This window comes from Populus nigra, chromosome 4 (genome assembly GCF_951802175.1).
Source record: "Populus nigra chromosome 4, ddPopNigr1.1, whole genome shotgun sequence".
In the NCBI taxonomy this organism is placed as follows: Eukaryota; Viridiplantae; Streptophyta; class Magnoliopsida; order Malpighiales; family Salicaceae; genus Populus; species Populus nigra.
In genome coordinates this window covers 2,376,757-2,393,334 of record NC_084855.1, presented here as the reverse complement: position 1 = coordinate 2,393,334, position 16,578 = coordinate 2,376,757, and the positions used below count along the sequence as shown (strand labels likewise).

Genomic DNA, 16,578 nt, shown 5'->3' with positions numbered 1-16,578 from the left:
ATTTTTTTTATAACTCATGTCGTGTGGGATTTACCCTAATTGGTCAATGTTGGATTTTAAAACCATGCATCCATGCAATAAAAGAAATTTGCTAAAATTGATTAGGTGAAGTTAAAAAAGGATGTCCGAGGTTTCTTTCAATTGGAGACACATCGGATAACTAATTAACTACCTGAAATAGAATGGCAATGATGTGAAGAGTAAACTTGCACCAGAGCTATGACTAAGGTAAGGTGGTTAGGAAAATCTAATGATAATTAAGAATTTAATTGTTTCAATAATTAAAGAAAAATGGCGGAATATATTATTTCCTAATAAATTTGAATGTAAAAATCCAGGCTTGAGATTTAGAAGAGACAATCATAGGAGCAACACAGTGTTATCATGTTGATTGTCAACCTTACCCACCATTTTAGTGTATCTCATGAGCTTGGTGATTCATGTCAACACGGTTCTTGTTGACACCAGCAGCCATTGATTTGTGCTGTTATGACATCTGTCATGTCAATTATTTCTTTAATTTAAAATAAAAATCGCTTTGTATTAATTTATATTTCAGTTAAAATTAAATCTTTAAATGACATTAATTAAATATTTTTGAAAATAAATATATTTTTTTAAAATAATTTTAAAAAAATAAAGTTATCTTTTAAAAAGTAAAGTTGATCTCGGGTTTTTTAAATATAATTCTAAGGTGTGTGTGTGTGTGTGTGTGTGTATACATATATATACCAAACAAAAAAGTAACAGAAAAGGTGAAAAGGAAGGGGGTAGAAAGAAGAGAAAGGCAAGCACGTTTTCTGCCGAGCCTGACAGCCCGAACTGAACCGGAACCAGACGTGTTAGGTTAGACGGCAGACAAACAGGAGAAGGTCTCGCTTCCCTTCCAACAAATTAAAAATAGAATATTTATGTTTATATTAAACTAGTAAAATTTTTTTAAAAAAAGAAATACTTAAAATAAAATAAAATACTCCTACCTGATTTGGGAGTTCTATCCTCTCTTCTCCTCTCCTTCCCCTTTTCGTTTTCTCCCAGACATAAACCCAAACATATCGCCGTATTTTCTCCGAACTTCCATTTTTTTGTTTATCGCAAACCATTTTTTTCTCGATCTGCATCTTCCAATTTTGATTTTCAGTAAAAAAATTAGTTTCCTTTTACATTTGATTTTACATATCAGGTCAATGTAGCTTGATTTGATCTCCCTAAAAAAATTTGAAGGAAATTAGGGTTTTCTATTTTCGCCCCTAAATTCGCGACTAGCTGTTTCTTTTTTTGTCAAAACAATCAAAGGATGTGATTTTTTTGTTCCGTATTTGACTTGTTTTACGATTTTTTTATTCTTCTTCTCGATTTTGTTTTCAATCTTGAGTTTTAGTGTCAAGCTGGTAAATCTGCTGGGTTTGATTTTGTGCATAGAAGAAAGGGAGAGCACAAATCTATTTAGGTAAATTTAGAAATTTTAGAGCTTCTGAGGGTTTGAAGAAGAAAAAATGGAAAAAACAAAGATTGACCATATGGTTGGTGGCAAGTTTAAGCTTGGCAGGAAGATTGGCAGTGGATCTTTTGGAGAGCTATTTCTGGGTATAAAGTTTTTGGCTGTTTTTCTTTTACGTTTTATTTGTCTAAAAGTTTGTGTTTTTTCTGGTGATTTGATTTGGGTTTTTGTTATTAGGTGTAAATGTGCAAACTGGAGAGGAAGTTGCTGTTAAACTGGTATGTTCTAAAGGGATTGTTCATTTTTTGTTTGGTTTGGATTTTGAAGGAGAGGAGTGGTTGTTTTAGCTGCTTATGTATTTATTTGTCGATTTTTTGGCCAAAAAATGTGTTTTTTGAGATACTTCTCTCTCACTCGTAGCGGGTATTTGAGATGTAAAATTTATCGTTGTTCCTGTATGATACTTATCTTTCACTGCGTAGCTGGTATTTGAGATGTAAATTTTTATTGCATTTGCTTTTGTAGCGTCGAATTTTTAGGATATGATACTGAAACAGGCAAACAGCTACTGATGTAGATTTAGACGGGGGCAGTTTACTTCTAAAGGATTTAGAACTGTTATTGATAATGATAGAGTGCCGCATGCACTGTGTAAGGATAAGTAGAATTTACGCTTCTTCCTTATCTTAGTGAAGGAAAGTAGGAACACTGATCTGTATCTAGGATGATACAAATTACATCGTTAACTGCATGATTGATGTGAAAATAAGTCCTTCGTATTCCTTGTTTTCCCTGAAAGAGAGCATTTTGAATGAGAATTTCTTTGAGCATGCTTGTCTTCTTCTCTCCAGTATTCCTTGTGATTCTTGACCCTTATTTGTTCTAAATTTCAGGAATCTGTAAAGACCAAGCATCCACAGCTTCATTATGAGTCAAAGTTGTATATGCTTCTTCAAGGAGGCAGTATGTCTCTCTATCTTGCTACACACACGCAAATACAAATTTGAAATATCTTTGACTGGTGGATGATTCTTTTTTATTAGCAGATTATGTTATCCTTTTTAAGATGCACCTTCTAGTTTTTTCAATGCCACTTCATGTTAAGGTTGTGCCCCAAATATTCTTTAGAAGTTTACTCCAGATTACATTTAGGGGAAGTATTATGAGCATCATGCTAAGGTTGTGCCCTGAATATTCTTTAGAAGTTTAATTCGGATTACATGTAGGGGAAGTATTATGAACATCAAGTTTTTATAATAATTCAATTTAATTTTCCTTTAATGAAGCTGGAATTCCCCATCTCAAGTGGTTTGGAGTTGAGGCCGAGTACAATGTCATGGTCATTGACCTTCTTGGGCCAAGTTTGGAAGACTTATTCAACTACTGCAACAGGAAATTCACATTGAAAACAGTACTGATGCTTGCAGATCAATTAGTAAGTACATGTGGTTTGTTTTTGTTAAATAATATATCTTACCCTGTGAATTAATCCCCCCTCATTCCCTGTCGCTTCAGATTAACAGAGTTGAATATATGCATTCTAGAGGTTTCCTGCACCGTGATATAAAGCCTGACAACTTTTTGATGGGCCTCGGCCGCAAAGCAAATCAGGTATGTATTCCTGTGTGGTTCCTGTTAGCTACCTTAATAAATTAGAACATATGTTTTCTTGTCAGTGTAATCTTTATTACATTTTGTATTTATTGTTTATGAGATATTTAAAGTGAAGGGGATGATATTTTCAAATTGCTATTATAGGTTCCAGCTTGTTTCTGTTTTACGTATGCATTTTGTGGGATCATATAATACAGGTATATGCCATCGATTTTGGTCTTGCAAAGAAGTATAGAGATCTTCAGACTCACAAGCACATTCCATACAGGTAAATTTTTATGTTTGCCTCACAGTGAGCTTATGTTTTATTTTTCAGCCGGTCATGCGTTAACCATTTAGACGAGATAGTTAACTTCTCATTACCTAGGCATAGTGGCAAATAGAAGAGGTTGGAGACTAGGTTTAGCCATGAGATTTTCTGTTTTCAAGAATGTGGCAAACTCTACCAGGCATGATGAGCACTGCTGCCTGTGCTCATATTAGGAATAGAATGATGAACTCGGCAAGTTTACCTCCTTTTCTGTGCTTTAAAGCTTGAGCTTTATTTAGATTTATGCAAATATAATGTCATGCATATAGCAGTAAGCCATACTGGAAATTAAGGTTAATTTTGAAGCGTGGTTTCAAGGCATGCATGAATTTTGATCCATCTCCATAGAGTTCCAAAGATACAGCCACCTATTGAATAATGAGGGTGTTTTCTATTGGATATAAACAGCTCAATTGTTATTACTGTTTTTTTAATTTAAGTTATTTTTGGTCATGGCATGGACCTCATGGTGGCTTTTGGATTTAGTTATGGGTTAGGCTAGTTGGTTCATGTCCAATATTCTTCCTTTTCCATTTACTATGGTTTTTAATCATCGATAATCAAATTTTTGTACCAAGAGATAAGCCGTATTATATAAAACTTATTACAATTCTATCTCAAGTTCCTTGTCACTAATAGGCTTCATAGATTCTATCTCCACTAGATCTTTTCTGACTTTTAAAAAATTTGTTGTTCTAGGTCCTGTGCAATCTCTCCACGTTTAGAAAAAAGATAAATATTATATCCCACTCAATTTTATCCAAAGTTTATGATCACTAAAAGACATCATAGATTTGATTTCCACTAGATCTTTTCTGACTTTTAACAATTTTTATTCCGGCTCCTATGAAATCTCTCCTTGTATAGAAAAAGATAGATGTGATAATTTACCGGAAAAAAAAAGGACTTATGGAGAACATGCCTATCTCTTGTGTATGTGTGCGCATGCTCGCATGTGATGGTTTTTCTACTTGTGGTTACATCTCTTATTAGTGCTCACTTCTCTCTGTTTATTTTTCCTAGTTTTTATTGTTTACAGCAAGCAGTGTAGAAAATGATTTCATTGAGAAACTTAACAAGGTTTTTTGTGTTATAGGGAGAACAAGAACCTTACAGGCACCGCACGGTATGCAAGTGTCAATACTCACCTCGGAGTTGGTTAGTCAGTTTTCTTCTCTTGATGAATTTCGAATTGTCAACAGGAATTTACTATAAGATACTTTGATATATTTAATGCATTACTTGATGGAATTATTCTTACTCTACTTGCAGAACAAAGCAGACGGGATGATTTGGAATCTCTTGGTTATGTGCTTATGTATTTCTTAAGGGGCAGGTTGAGTATATAGCAGCCAAGCACTTGAATCAAAACTTCTTCCTTTATTATTTGTGTGGGGGAGAGTGGATATTGTTTCCTACTAGATGTTGAATAATTTGTGCAACATTATTGCCCATTCATTTTGTGCAATTTCTTTGCTTCAGTCTTCCTTGGCAAGGACTAAAGGCTGGCACAAAGAAGCAAAAATATGATAAGATCAGCGAGAAGAAAGTTTCAACTCCTATTGAGGTAATTTGCTCTGAAGTCCTGATAATAGACAACGTCATTGATGCAATTTTATTTAGTGAGAGACCTCATGTTATCTGCTAAAAGGTTGATATCCCGATGGACACAGTTCCTGCATGGAAATTAGCCAGGCAAAACCAGGGATGAACTATTAGTTTACTGTCTGTATTGGATCCAGACTACGCTGAATGCTTGTTATTAAGCATCAAAAGTAGCACAGCCCAATGCTATTCTTTTGAATAACAGTTCAAAGTGTTTGCTCCAAATGCGAATTTGTCAAATGCCTTATTTGTAAAAGTTAGTCTGTAATCACAACCCATGCATTACTTCTCATTGAACATTGTCTCCGCACTAGATCATGGCCCAATGTTGAAAGTGCAGGGTAATTCTAGTCTATAATTTACTGTCAGCCTGTCATACATTTTTTTCATGCTTCTACTTGGTAATATAAATCTGTATCATATTAACAGGTGCTTTGTAAGTCGTACCCCTCTGAATTTGTATCATACTTCCACTACTGCCGATCACTGCGGTTTGAAGACAAACCAGACTATTCATATTTGAAGAGGCTGTTTCGTGATTTATTTATTCGAGAAGGTAAACTACTAGCAGTGGCTCTCTCTAAGTTATTTTGCAGGTATTTGACTAAAACTTTGAATTTTTCATGTTGTTGCTGCTGCAGGTTATCAGTTTGACTATGTCTTTGACTGGACTGTTTTGAAGTACCCTCAGATTGGTGCCAGCTCTAGAGGACGGGTGAGTGCTTAAACTTGTGGGCATGAGTTTCTTGGGGGGGAGATTATTATGCCTTGATATTTTTTACCTCTTTTTTCAGCATTCTAGCGGGAAACCAGGTCATGCTGGACCATCCGCTGAAAGACCAGCAGAAAGGGTCTCGGGTATGCTTTCTCTAAATGAAACTGGATTGGTTTTAGTGCTCTAAACAAAACTGGATTAGTTTGGGTGCCAAGTTAATTGAAACCCCAAGTTATGTTTATTTTGACCGTCATATGCTTTTGGGATATGTGAATGCTAATCACTAGCTAGGATATGGGTTAGAACATGCCTCTTAATTTAATTTAGAAAAGCTTGCACTTTATATCAAAACCTTTTAACTTTTTTTTACTAGTAACTTTATACTTTGCCTTGCCCAGAATAATTTCTTTGCTGGTTATAGTATGATATACAAGTTTCTTGTTAGTATTTTTTTTCCACAATTTCTTTGGTGGTTACTTCTTGTTTTGCATTGCTCCAGTTGGAAAAGAGATTCGGGAAAGATTCTCAGGTGCAGTTGAAGCATTTTCCACCAAAAGAGTCTCTGGCTCTAGTCAACATGATAATTCCAGAAACAAGGGCTTGGATAATGTAAGTCCCTACCTATATGTCACTAATCACATTTTTCTATTAGAATCTAAGTTGTCACGCCATGTTGCATTTGAAATTCTGATTCCAAGTTTTGTTAGCTTGTGTTTTTCTGCAAGCAAAATCTCTACATCAAGGTTGATATGTTGTCTGGTTTGATATAGATTTTTGTGTTGCCACTGTAGAAGTCAGTTTTGAAAAGTTCTGGGCATTATTATAAAAGTTGATTTTGAAAAGTTTTGGACACTAAGGGAACTGGCACCTACCTTCTCTTCTGGGTTGTATTGATCCAGGCTGGGGACCCTTTGTATTGATTACAAAGTCAAATATAGCAGATTGATGCTGTCCATAAAAGACAACTTGTTTTGTTTCTCTTGTTGTGGATTACTTCGCGCTTCGAAATGTCTCTCATACCATGTAGCAGCATGGGGTTTAATTCTAAAAGTTCTAAATATAAGTATTGCAGTTGAGGTCCTTACTGAACAAAAATAAAAGCAGCAGAAAAGAGAGCCTGTTTTTTCTACTAGAATTTTCTCCACAAATCCTTGTATTTTCATTTAGCTGTGCACTGAGTTCTTTTGCTTGTATTTAACATCCTTATCAAGACCTTTTCATTTCAGCCACCTGAGCCAGAAAAAGGGCGCAATTCATCTCGTTATGGCAGCAACTCAAGAAAAGCTGTTATCTCAAATGGCAGGCCAAGTTCATCTGGAGAACCTACTGAAGGTCGCTCTGGCAGATTACTCTCAAGTGGTGGCCGTCTGACTTCAGCTCAAAGAATTCAACCAGGTTATGAGCTCAAATCATCCCAGACACGTCCTGCAGCTGCTAGAGGCACTCATGAGGACACTTTCCGGAGCTTTGAGTTCCTCTCAATCAGGAAGTGACGCAGGGTTGATTTAGTAAGAAAATAATATGCGCACATATCTAATAGATACTTGATTTTTCATGGGAAGAAATCCTTGAATTTATAATCCCTCGTGTATGGGAAATTATCAGATGATTACCGCAATGAGAGACCACCGTCAAATGTTGATAGAACATTTCCTGTATTTTTTACCTTTCTTCGTTCATCCTTGCCCCTGGAAATGTTTCTGACGGTTGCAACATGTTTTAGACGCATCCGAGAAGAAACAAATGTATCGGAATTCTCTTACATAATATGGAACTTGAGTTGTACTAATACTCCGTTTCTTTACTCATTTGCTACTCTTTGTTTGTTCCTTTAACGGTCGCATTCTACACTCTGTGTCATCAAATGGGCTGGTCATTCTGCCTTGTAATATCATGTTCAAATGTTTGCAAGAAATTGTTTATATCACAAGGTCAATCTACACTCTATTTCAGTTGCATCCTGAAAAGCCAGTTGCCCTCTGTTGCAGTGTTGTGATATGCAGCAACAGTCATTTCATTAGTTTTCCTTCTGAATTTTTATGAATACAATTGTTGTTGCGGGGAAAAGATATTAGCTTTAAAACAAGTTGTAAATTATAGTTTTTTCCTAACTAGAGTTTAAATAGTTAGGATTGAATTTATGGTCGGAGCCAAAACACAGCCCGGGCCCCTTAATTGTACGAGTGCTATTATAACAACGTGGAGTGGTATTATTAACACATTACGAACTCGTACCCGAGATTAAACCAATTAAATACTTCTGTAAAATTGTTAGAACAAGTAAACAAATGAGTAACATTTTGGGAAAACATGGATTTTGAAGAGCGTATGTGTACACAGCCCCAAGAAGAATCAAACACAAGCGAAGCTCGGGGCATCCAGTAGGATGAAAACTGTCTGTGGGTCATCTTAAGGGTTTCTCAGAGTTGCCAATCGTTTCTCTAGCTCGTCAATGCCAGAACTGCAAGGGGTAAACAGAATATGAGCAAACATTAGAGGAAAAAAACTGAGATTTTGGTTTCCTTTTTATTTGTATTTTTGAGGAATGTTTAATCCCATTAGCAAAAACTGCAAAGCTAAAGCCCGTCATTCCCCAAGATCAAAGGTCCGAATCATGCCTTATGAATTGATTTAAAAGGTCCGATTCAGTAAAAGAGATTGAGGTGACAGCTTGGCTTAAAAGCCACGGGTGAATTGGTTTTATGTATAAATATTTTTCTTGTTTGATAGCAAAATTCAGAAACAGAAACATACCTGCTGGCATCCTCTCTGTTCTTCCCTGCAATTTTACCTTTTGGTGCTGCTGACAACTGCCAAATTCAGTTCAGGTTAGCATTATGAAGAGGAAAACAATCAACTGAAAACAACAGTTGTATAATGAATTACTACAAACACCAACCTGCGAGGCAACATCAACGCCAATTTCATCCAGCACCTAAAAGAAAAATCAAAAAGGAAAAATGTCACGAGTTCCTACTTGTTTTTAAGGCCAGCAGATTATAAGTGGATTCATAAAGAATGATTTGCTATAGGTGGGGGGGTGTTCACTCTATAGGATCTTCTGCTTCTCAGCTTTCCAGTTATGTAACCAGAAAAAAGACATTCAATACTTAATGGCTTACAATAATTCAGTCATAACAAACTTTCTAGACTCCTAACTTATTTGGAGATCTACATCTTACATCCATGATTACTAGATCAATTAATATATCATAAAACCCCAATGGTTCTCACTTTACACAAAGTTTCACATTAAGTAGTATTTGCGTCTCTATTGATAAAAGAATGTGAGCAAATGAACTACCTGATTTGTCAGCTCGTCGGTCTCCTCCTCAGCTTCATCACTATCTACGGCATCATCTATGGCATCTGACATCATTTCAGTCTGCGAGGGAAAGTAAAAATGAGCACCACTGAGAGAAAAGTATGGCAAACATGAACTTCCTATCATGGTACATTATTTTGAACTAAAAGCATGATCTTACAGTCATATCCATCTGTGCTGACTGCTTCTGAAACTCTCTTATAACCTTCATTTGCTTTGCAGGCGCCATTTGCTGCAGTTAAATCATGATAGTCATCAGGATTGCCCCAAAACAAAGTAAAAAATGCAAAATTCTAAGTTCTAATTTGTGTAGCAATGAAATAAAAATTGAGTTAAAAAGAACTTGTATGCTGTTCTTATCACAGCTGCTTTCAAATTAAAGCTCATTATCAGTGTTCAGACTTGCATCATAAAATATGTTGATACTAATCTGACACTCGATCAATACAAAGCCCTTACATATATTATGAGTCTATGACTAACCTTATTCACAGCTTCCATTGCCTTATTGGCACCTTTTAAACCAACAGCAACTGAAGACTGGGCATGCATTGCCTGGTGAAGCAGATAAACATTGTTAAGAACACATTGCACATGCACTAAAAAGAGCAATCCACCCATTTCGCCTCACTGAGGAAAAAGGGACATGGTTTCACAGCTTTACCTGTGTATGAGTTGCTATGCCTCTCATTTGAGCTCGACTACCTTGTAAATTAGCTATTTGCTGCCTGAGCCTGATTAGCTGCCGGGCTAGAATTTTAGTAGCTGCCTGCAAAATGCATTGTCCAGATGATAAAAAAAAAAAGAATCAGAGAAGAATTGAAAAGGATTAACTAGGTAGCTGTTTGAAGGCAATCACACTTGTCAACAAGCTTCATATCTTTTGAAAATTTTGGTAAAATGATCCCTACTGAATGCAAAGCACTGCATTAAATACTACTTGAACTCATAATGGACATCTAGCTCCTAAGTAGAAGAACATGACGTTCAGTATTCATTATTCAAGAAATATGAATGAATATTGTTATGGAAAAGTTACACAACACAGCAACTTAAGTCTTCTTGCAGCAAGGAGAGTCTATATTAAAGCAAGATACCTCATTTCCATTCTTAGCTGTTCGTTTTATCTCCGCAACAAGCTTCTTTTCCTGAAGAGATGAAAAATATGTTAGATCTAATCTAACAGCAAAACTGTAAAAAGAAATCATCATTCTACAACATTTACTTACTTCTAGCTGCAGTGCTCCGATTTCCTTCTCTAAACCTGAATCAAGGTGAAAGCCAGAAAGAACAATAACATGAGATTCAAAAAAGTTTCCCGCCTTGTAATCTAACAGGATGATAACCAGAAGATAGTTTAATTCTCCCTCCATAATTACATCTTGGGATTCAATGACATGGAGAATGTAAAATGACAGTGCCAGCCACACCCAAAATCCCATTTAAGACCCTGTGCTCTTGGCAGTCCAAAAAGGATCCCAAAATCAAGAGCTTTACAAAATTGTCTTCCATGTTTTTCGAACTTATGTCATCATTCAATAGGTTAAGACAAGTGAAGGCAAGAACTTGATGGGTCCATAAATTTGATGCACTTGTACCACAGAAGCTCTAGTATGTCTCTAATATAGCATCCATATGAGGAAACTGCATCATTCTATTTCCTTTATTTTTTATTTGAGAAGATCTCGTCTTTGCATGATGGCACAGTAAGTTGCAATAAAGCTTGCATCATATATAAGTTCCCACCATTTCCTCCACCCTCGACCATTATTATTGACAATCATTCAACTTCCCAGAGGAGGACCTACCCTGAAGTAGCTTTTTGGGTTACCCAAAACAAAAATCCAATGCCATCCCTTGGCTTTCAACAACTAACAGGCCGGCCCATTTCACTTCATAATCCAAATAATAGAAGGTGGTACCAGGTTCTTGAATCTAAACAGTTCAGCAAATGGAAACACGACCCATTTGAGCTTCTTTAGTTATCTCACTAAGTTCCATTTCCATACAAACCACCATAACGAACCAAATCACATGTCCCTTCTTTTCTACTAGAAAAAACTCAAAACCAAAACCAAAAATAAAAGGAAAATACAAGTAAATTCAGTGCTATAAAATATGATTTCTTAAGAGTTTGATCACCCTTTGCATTTAATCTGGTTTTGAATTCGAAAGCTGAAAGTAAACTTGGCTAGAAGTAGAAAATAGCAGTGCAAATACCTCTAGTAGAATTTTGCATTTCTCTCTTACTGTCTCGAAGAGCCTCTGCGCAACCAAAAAAGAAATTCACAATTTAACCCAAAAAAAAATCAAAGCAGGGCTGCATCAATTCCACATCTCAGAAAGAAAAAAAAAACAGGTCAACTCAAAAAAACTAAGACGCTGGTGAGATAAATTGGATGGCTTATCAATCAAAGAAGAGCAACAAATTCGAGCGACTGCACGGATATAACAGACAGAGATGATCAAGCAAGCAGTCATGGAATTGATGGAACAGATAGAGAGAGAGGGGGGGCATGGTCGAACCTTTAGGGTTTGGTTTCTTGTTGAAGAAGCTCATTTTTATTATTATTGACTAAAATAACAGAGGATTTTGATTTCTTAAAAACGTTGTTTGTTGAGGAGAGAAGCTGAGAAACAGATACGGAGAGGAGAGGAGAGGAGAGGTACTGTTTGGGTTGGAGAGAAAGCGCCTTGAAATTTTGCGCTTTTTTTTTTTTTCCTTATTCTATTTAACTACTAAAATATACGTTGGTGATGAGGGGCTGGACTGTAAATATGTCAGTATGTAATTATCTTCTCGAGATTTTTATTTTTTTTTTATTTTGACTATTCTTTGGAATTGGAGGGTATACGGCAAAACCTCCTTCCTCGTCGGTTCCTTTCTTTGTATTGTGTGTATCGGACAGGGTTCTGAAACTTATAACTAGTTCACCACTTGAGCGGATTAATTTAATTTATAAGTTGATTTGTTGCTATTCTTATTTAAAATAATATTATTTTAAATAAATAAAAAATCAAAATATATTATTTAAAAATAATAATAATCGGAGCTTGTTCGAGTTTTGACTGCATTATTACGACATGTTGACTTGTCGAGCACCTAAATTTGCCCAAGTCAGTTACATGCTCATTTTTAAATGAAACTTAGCCTCGTCCAAGACCTAGTTAGAGGGTCTCTAGGTCGATCCACCAAGAGTCAAGTTTAAAAACAATAATATTGGACTCATAGTAGTCAAGCATAAAAAGAGATATAATTCACTAAAATATTGTATCAATTCATGAGTTACTAAATCAATTCATGTTGGTATATTTATCAAAATAATATTTTTTATTTTTATTTTAAAAAAAATTCTTTTAAATTTGCTGAGTTTAACTTTAGTCAAACAAGTTTCATTTATATATTTTAACAACTAAAATTACTAACGTAACTTAACTAGTCAAGCCATGAGTTTATTTTTCAGAAGTTATTAATTTGAGTGTTGCAAATCTTAAAGCCACTTGAGACTTACATGATCGTTAATTTCAAGGTCTCGAATGATTAGTTGAGGTGTATATAAGCTGATATGGACACCCATAGTTAAAAGAAAAAAAACTAAGATTGGTAATCCGCATGGATACCATTTATATATTTTCAGTACATCATTAACTCATGTACAAGTGAAATAAATTTTCAAAGTCAGTCAATAAGATTGCCATTTGAAAGATAATTAAACAACTGCATTGATGACTCTTAGCTCGTGTGTATTTTCTATTTTGAAAATCTTTCGAGGAAAAAGTACTCAAAAATCATGTTAAATATCAAAGATTTCAAGATAAAAGGAGCAGAATTGGATCTGAAATTTTAAATTGAACGAGTCTTTTGTGTATTAGCTGAACCACTTCCTTTGAGTATTATATATTTTTTCAAACCAAAAGGTATTTGTTTGTTATGTATATTCTCTTCTACTCTAACATTGTTTGAAGTTTGAACTGGTATTTATTATGCATCCTTGGTAATTGTTCAATTGAGTGTTTTTTTTTTGTTATAAGTTTTTAAAATTATTTTTCATTTAAAAAATATCAAAATGATATTTTTTTTTAGATTTTTTTATTTTTTGATATATTAATATAAAAATAAAATAAAAAACTTTTAAAAAAATATTATTTTAACACAAGTTCAATTTAAATTATTTATATCACAATACTAAATCCACACTAAATTGATAGTATCTTGTGCTTCTCACGTGCAGCATGCATCACTAATAAAATGAAAGAGATCAATTGGTTATGGAGTAAAGACAGAGAATCTGCTTAGTTATATTTTTTTTATAAAAAAAAAACACAATTGAATTTTACTAGGTTTTCCATGATTTTGGTGTGTTTGATTAACTTTTCAAAATTTCATTTTATTTATTGTTATTTTCAATATTTTATTGCTTATAGTGCAAATTGTGTTTCTTTTATCAATGAAGAGTTGATCTAGCAGTTAAGGCTCTGTTATATCCCTACAAGAATGAGAATATAAGTTTGATCTTCAAGAAGCGCACTTATTGGGAAGGGCAGTCATAAACCCCAAACGAAACTAGTCTTACCCTTTAAAAAAGGTATGAGGACACCTGAGTTAGTACAAAAAAGAAGATCATGTTTCTTTTGAAGAACATGTTTGTTTATGTATTTCAAAAATATTTTTGAAAAAATTTGAGATTTTTTTATTTTTTTCTTTGATTTAAATGAATTATTTTTTTGTGTGTTTTCTATCGTTTTGATAGACTAGTGTTAAAATAAATTTTTAAAAAGAAAAAAAATTATTTAAATACATTTTCAACTGAAAAAACATTTTGAAAACATCCGCTACTATAATACTAAATGGGCTTGAAAATCCAAACCACAGTACTAAGTTGTATCGTTGACTAGTGATGTGTTGCGGGTCGGGTTAAATTTTTCTTGAACGTAAAAAAAATATTGAAATGTTGCAGTATTTTTTTCTAGTGAAAAAAATAAACAGTGCAAGGGTTGACTTAGTGTGATGCAGGTTGAATTTGCAAATCCAAAAGTAAGTGGGGTGACCTATAAAAATGACGGGTTATAAAACTAAAATAATCTCATGAAAAAAAAATCAAAATAAATCATGAAACTTAATTTTCAGTTAACTCAATATTAAATGATGAAATTTAAAAATAACTAGAGTTAGCCTATCAAACCCACTACTCTGATCATAAGATCAAGATAATCTCATAAAAAATAAATCAAAACAAATTTTGAAGTTCAATTCTCTATCAACCTAATATTGAAGGGTGATATTAAAAAAGAAATCAATTAAAAAACAATATAAATAATGATCCGCATTAACTCGCCAAACTCATGATTCGAGTCATAAGATTAAAAGAACCTTATAAAAAATAATTAAAAAAAAACATGATTTAACTCGAGCTAACATATCAATTTGCAAGTTTAATTATGAGACTAAGATAATCTCATAAAAAAATAAGCTAAAATAAATTATAAAGTTTAATTCCTAATCGACTGTGTCAGAATTGATGTTGAATAATGAAAATTTTAAAACTTTTAATTAAAAAAATAATACAAAAAAATGAGTTAAGTCAACTTGGATCAACACATTAAGTATTGTCTCCAAGTTATGAGGTTGAGACAACATAATAAAAAGCAAACCAAAATAAATCACAAAGTCTAATTCTCAATCAAACACAATATTAAATGATGAAATTGAAAAAAAAAACCAAAAAAAAAAAGTCAATTGAGTTAACCTGTCAAACTCGCGACCTGAGTTATGGGACATGAACAACCTAATAAAAAGTAAATCAAATGGCGAAGGACTCGTGACCCTTATCATGAGATCAATATAACCTCTTAGAAATCAAATAAAAAAATAACTTGATTTAATCAAGATTAAAATGCTAAAACCCGCGACCTCAATTATAAAACCAAGATATCTTCATAGAAAATAAATCAAAACAAATCATGAAGCTCAACCTCCAACCGACTTAGTATTGAATGATAAAATAAAATAAAAATCAATTTTTAAAAACAATACAAATAAACAACCCGAATCAACTTGGAGTGACTCATTAAACACTATTATTAAGTTATGAAATCAGAATAACCCAGTATACAGAAAGCAAACAAAACAAATTGCAAATTTTATTTCTCAATCAACCCAATGTTAAATGACGGAATTAGAAGAAAAAAAATAATCAAGAAAAAAAAAACTGAATCAACTGGCTTAATCCACTAGACCCGTGATCCGAGTCATAAAATTAAAATAATCTAATAAAAAATAAATACCATGTTAAAGGATATATATATAAACATTGATTTAACCTAGTATTAAATGATAAGCTTGAAAAAAATTAATTAAAAAAATAAAATCTAAATAAATTGAGTTAATCTAATAAATCGTGTTATAAAAATGAAATAACCTAGAAAACAACAAATTTAATAGTAGAGGATAAAAGAAAATTAATTGAAAAAACAAAAAAAAAGTATTATTCTAAAGAATATTGCTTTGTCAAGAAAGTGACAGTAAAACCCTAATCTCCTGGTTTTTTTAATAATAAATAAAAAGTGTTCCATAATCCATGTTTTAACTGCATTCGTTCCAGATCATGATTTTCAACCCTTTTTTTTTTTGTTGTCAAAATCCATGGTTTTGAATACTAGGAACCCGTGGAACAGGATCCAACGAGCAAATTTTATGGTTAAAAAAATACGTTGAGTGCTATGGTTTTTTTTTTTTTTAATGAAATTTACCGTTAAGTATTTTAAATGAAATGAGAAATTATTACATGTAATTTAGTATTTTACTCTCTTGCCCATCATGATAAATATCATGTTTGCTTTCAAAAAATGATCTTTTAATTTTCCAGAAGAATTTTAAATAGTATTTTTTTAATATTTTTCATCTTTAAAAATGAAGAAATCATGGTGAAAAACCTCAAACAACATCACTTTCACTTTATGAACACATTTTCTTTAGTTTTTTATTTTTCTAAAAATTCTAAAATTTTCCACTAAATAAATAAAGCCAAAAAAAACACTCACACACCATTGCAGAGCAATTTAGCTACTCCAGAAGAGACGTCGAAAAAACCCATCATCAAACCCTAAGAAAATCCAGAAAAAATAAAAAGAAAAGGTTCATCCACTCATCTGTACGACGCATGTCCTTAACGAGAAATATATATAAAAAAATATCAAGACAGAAAAAAGCTCATCCACGTGAAGTTAAAGTTAATACATAACGGACCGTATAAACATACGTATAAAAATTCGTACAAATCGGTTTGTCGGTCAGTTAGACAGCCAATGTCGCTGAACAAGAGCTTGAATTGAACAAAATCTCTTGTTCATGTTTGTTAAACTCAGCCCGATTGACGGTTCAGGAAAATCTGAGACATGAAACCGGATTAAATTTTTAGTTAAATCAAGCAAGAATTAATCCGGTAAAATCTTATTGACTTGGATAAATTTTTAATAATTTAATTAACTCAGTGATAAAAATCAATTATTTTTTTAAAAGAGGGAAATAATCTTGTTCTATAAAAAACGACTGGCCCTGCTGATTGATT

The 16,578-nt window shown here is 33.3% G+C and overlaps 2 protein-coding genes across 3 annotated transcripts; one reads left to right on the top strand and one right to left on the bottom strand.

The window, feature by feature from the left end:
• Positions 1 to 930: 930 nt before the first annotated feature.
• On the top strand, positions 931 to 7,474 carry LOC133692094 (casein kinase 1-like protein 6). Of its 2 annotated transcripts, none has more exons than XM_062112783.1 (14): positions 931 to 1,587; positions 1,679 to 1,719; positions 2,335 to 2,404; positions 2,728 to 2,876; positions 2,957 to 3,052; positions 3,253 to 3,323; positions 4,462 to 4,523; positions 4,638 to 4,701; positions 4,848 to 4,932; positions 5,400 to 5,526; positions 5,612 to 5,685; positions 5,765 to 5,828; positions 6,185 to 6,294; positions 6,897 to 7,474. In XM_062112783.1, the coding sequence occupies exons 1-14, from the start codon at positions 1,497 to 1,499 to the stop codon at positions 7,176 to 7,178; spliced, it is 1,386 nt and encodes a 461-aa protein (XP_061968767.1). In that variant the 5' UTR covers positions 931 to 1,496; the 3' UTR covers positions 7,179 to 7,474. The 2 variants fall into 2 exon arrangements, with proteins under 2 accessions (XP_061968767.1, XP_061968768.1); XM_062112784.1 differs by having other exon boundaries at positions 937 to 1,587; positions 6,912 to 7,474.
• A 400-nt stretch (positions 7,475 to 7,874) lies between these two features.
• Positions 7,875 to 11,734, bottom strand: LOC133692095 (vacuolar protein sorting-associated protein 2 homolog 3-like). The gene is made up of 11 exons (XM_062112785.1): positions 11,537 to 11,734; positions 11,231 to 11,275; positions 10,240 to 10,274; positions 10,108 to 10,158; positions 9,675 to 9,779; positions 9,494 to 9,565; positions 9,171 to 9,242; positions 8,990 to 9,070; positions 8,585 to 8,620; positions 8,440 to 8,495; positions 7,875 to 8,146 (listed from the first exon to the last, which is right to left on the bottom strand). Exons 1-11 carry the CDS (start codon positions 11,568 to 11,570, stop codon positions 8,095 to 8,097), a joined length of 639 nt encoding a protein of 212 aa, XP_061968769.1. The 5' UTR covers positions 11,571 to 11,734; the 3' UTR covers positions 7,875 to 8,094.
• Between the last annotated feature and the right edge of the window lie 4,844 nt (positions 11,735 to 16,578).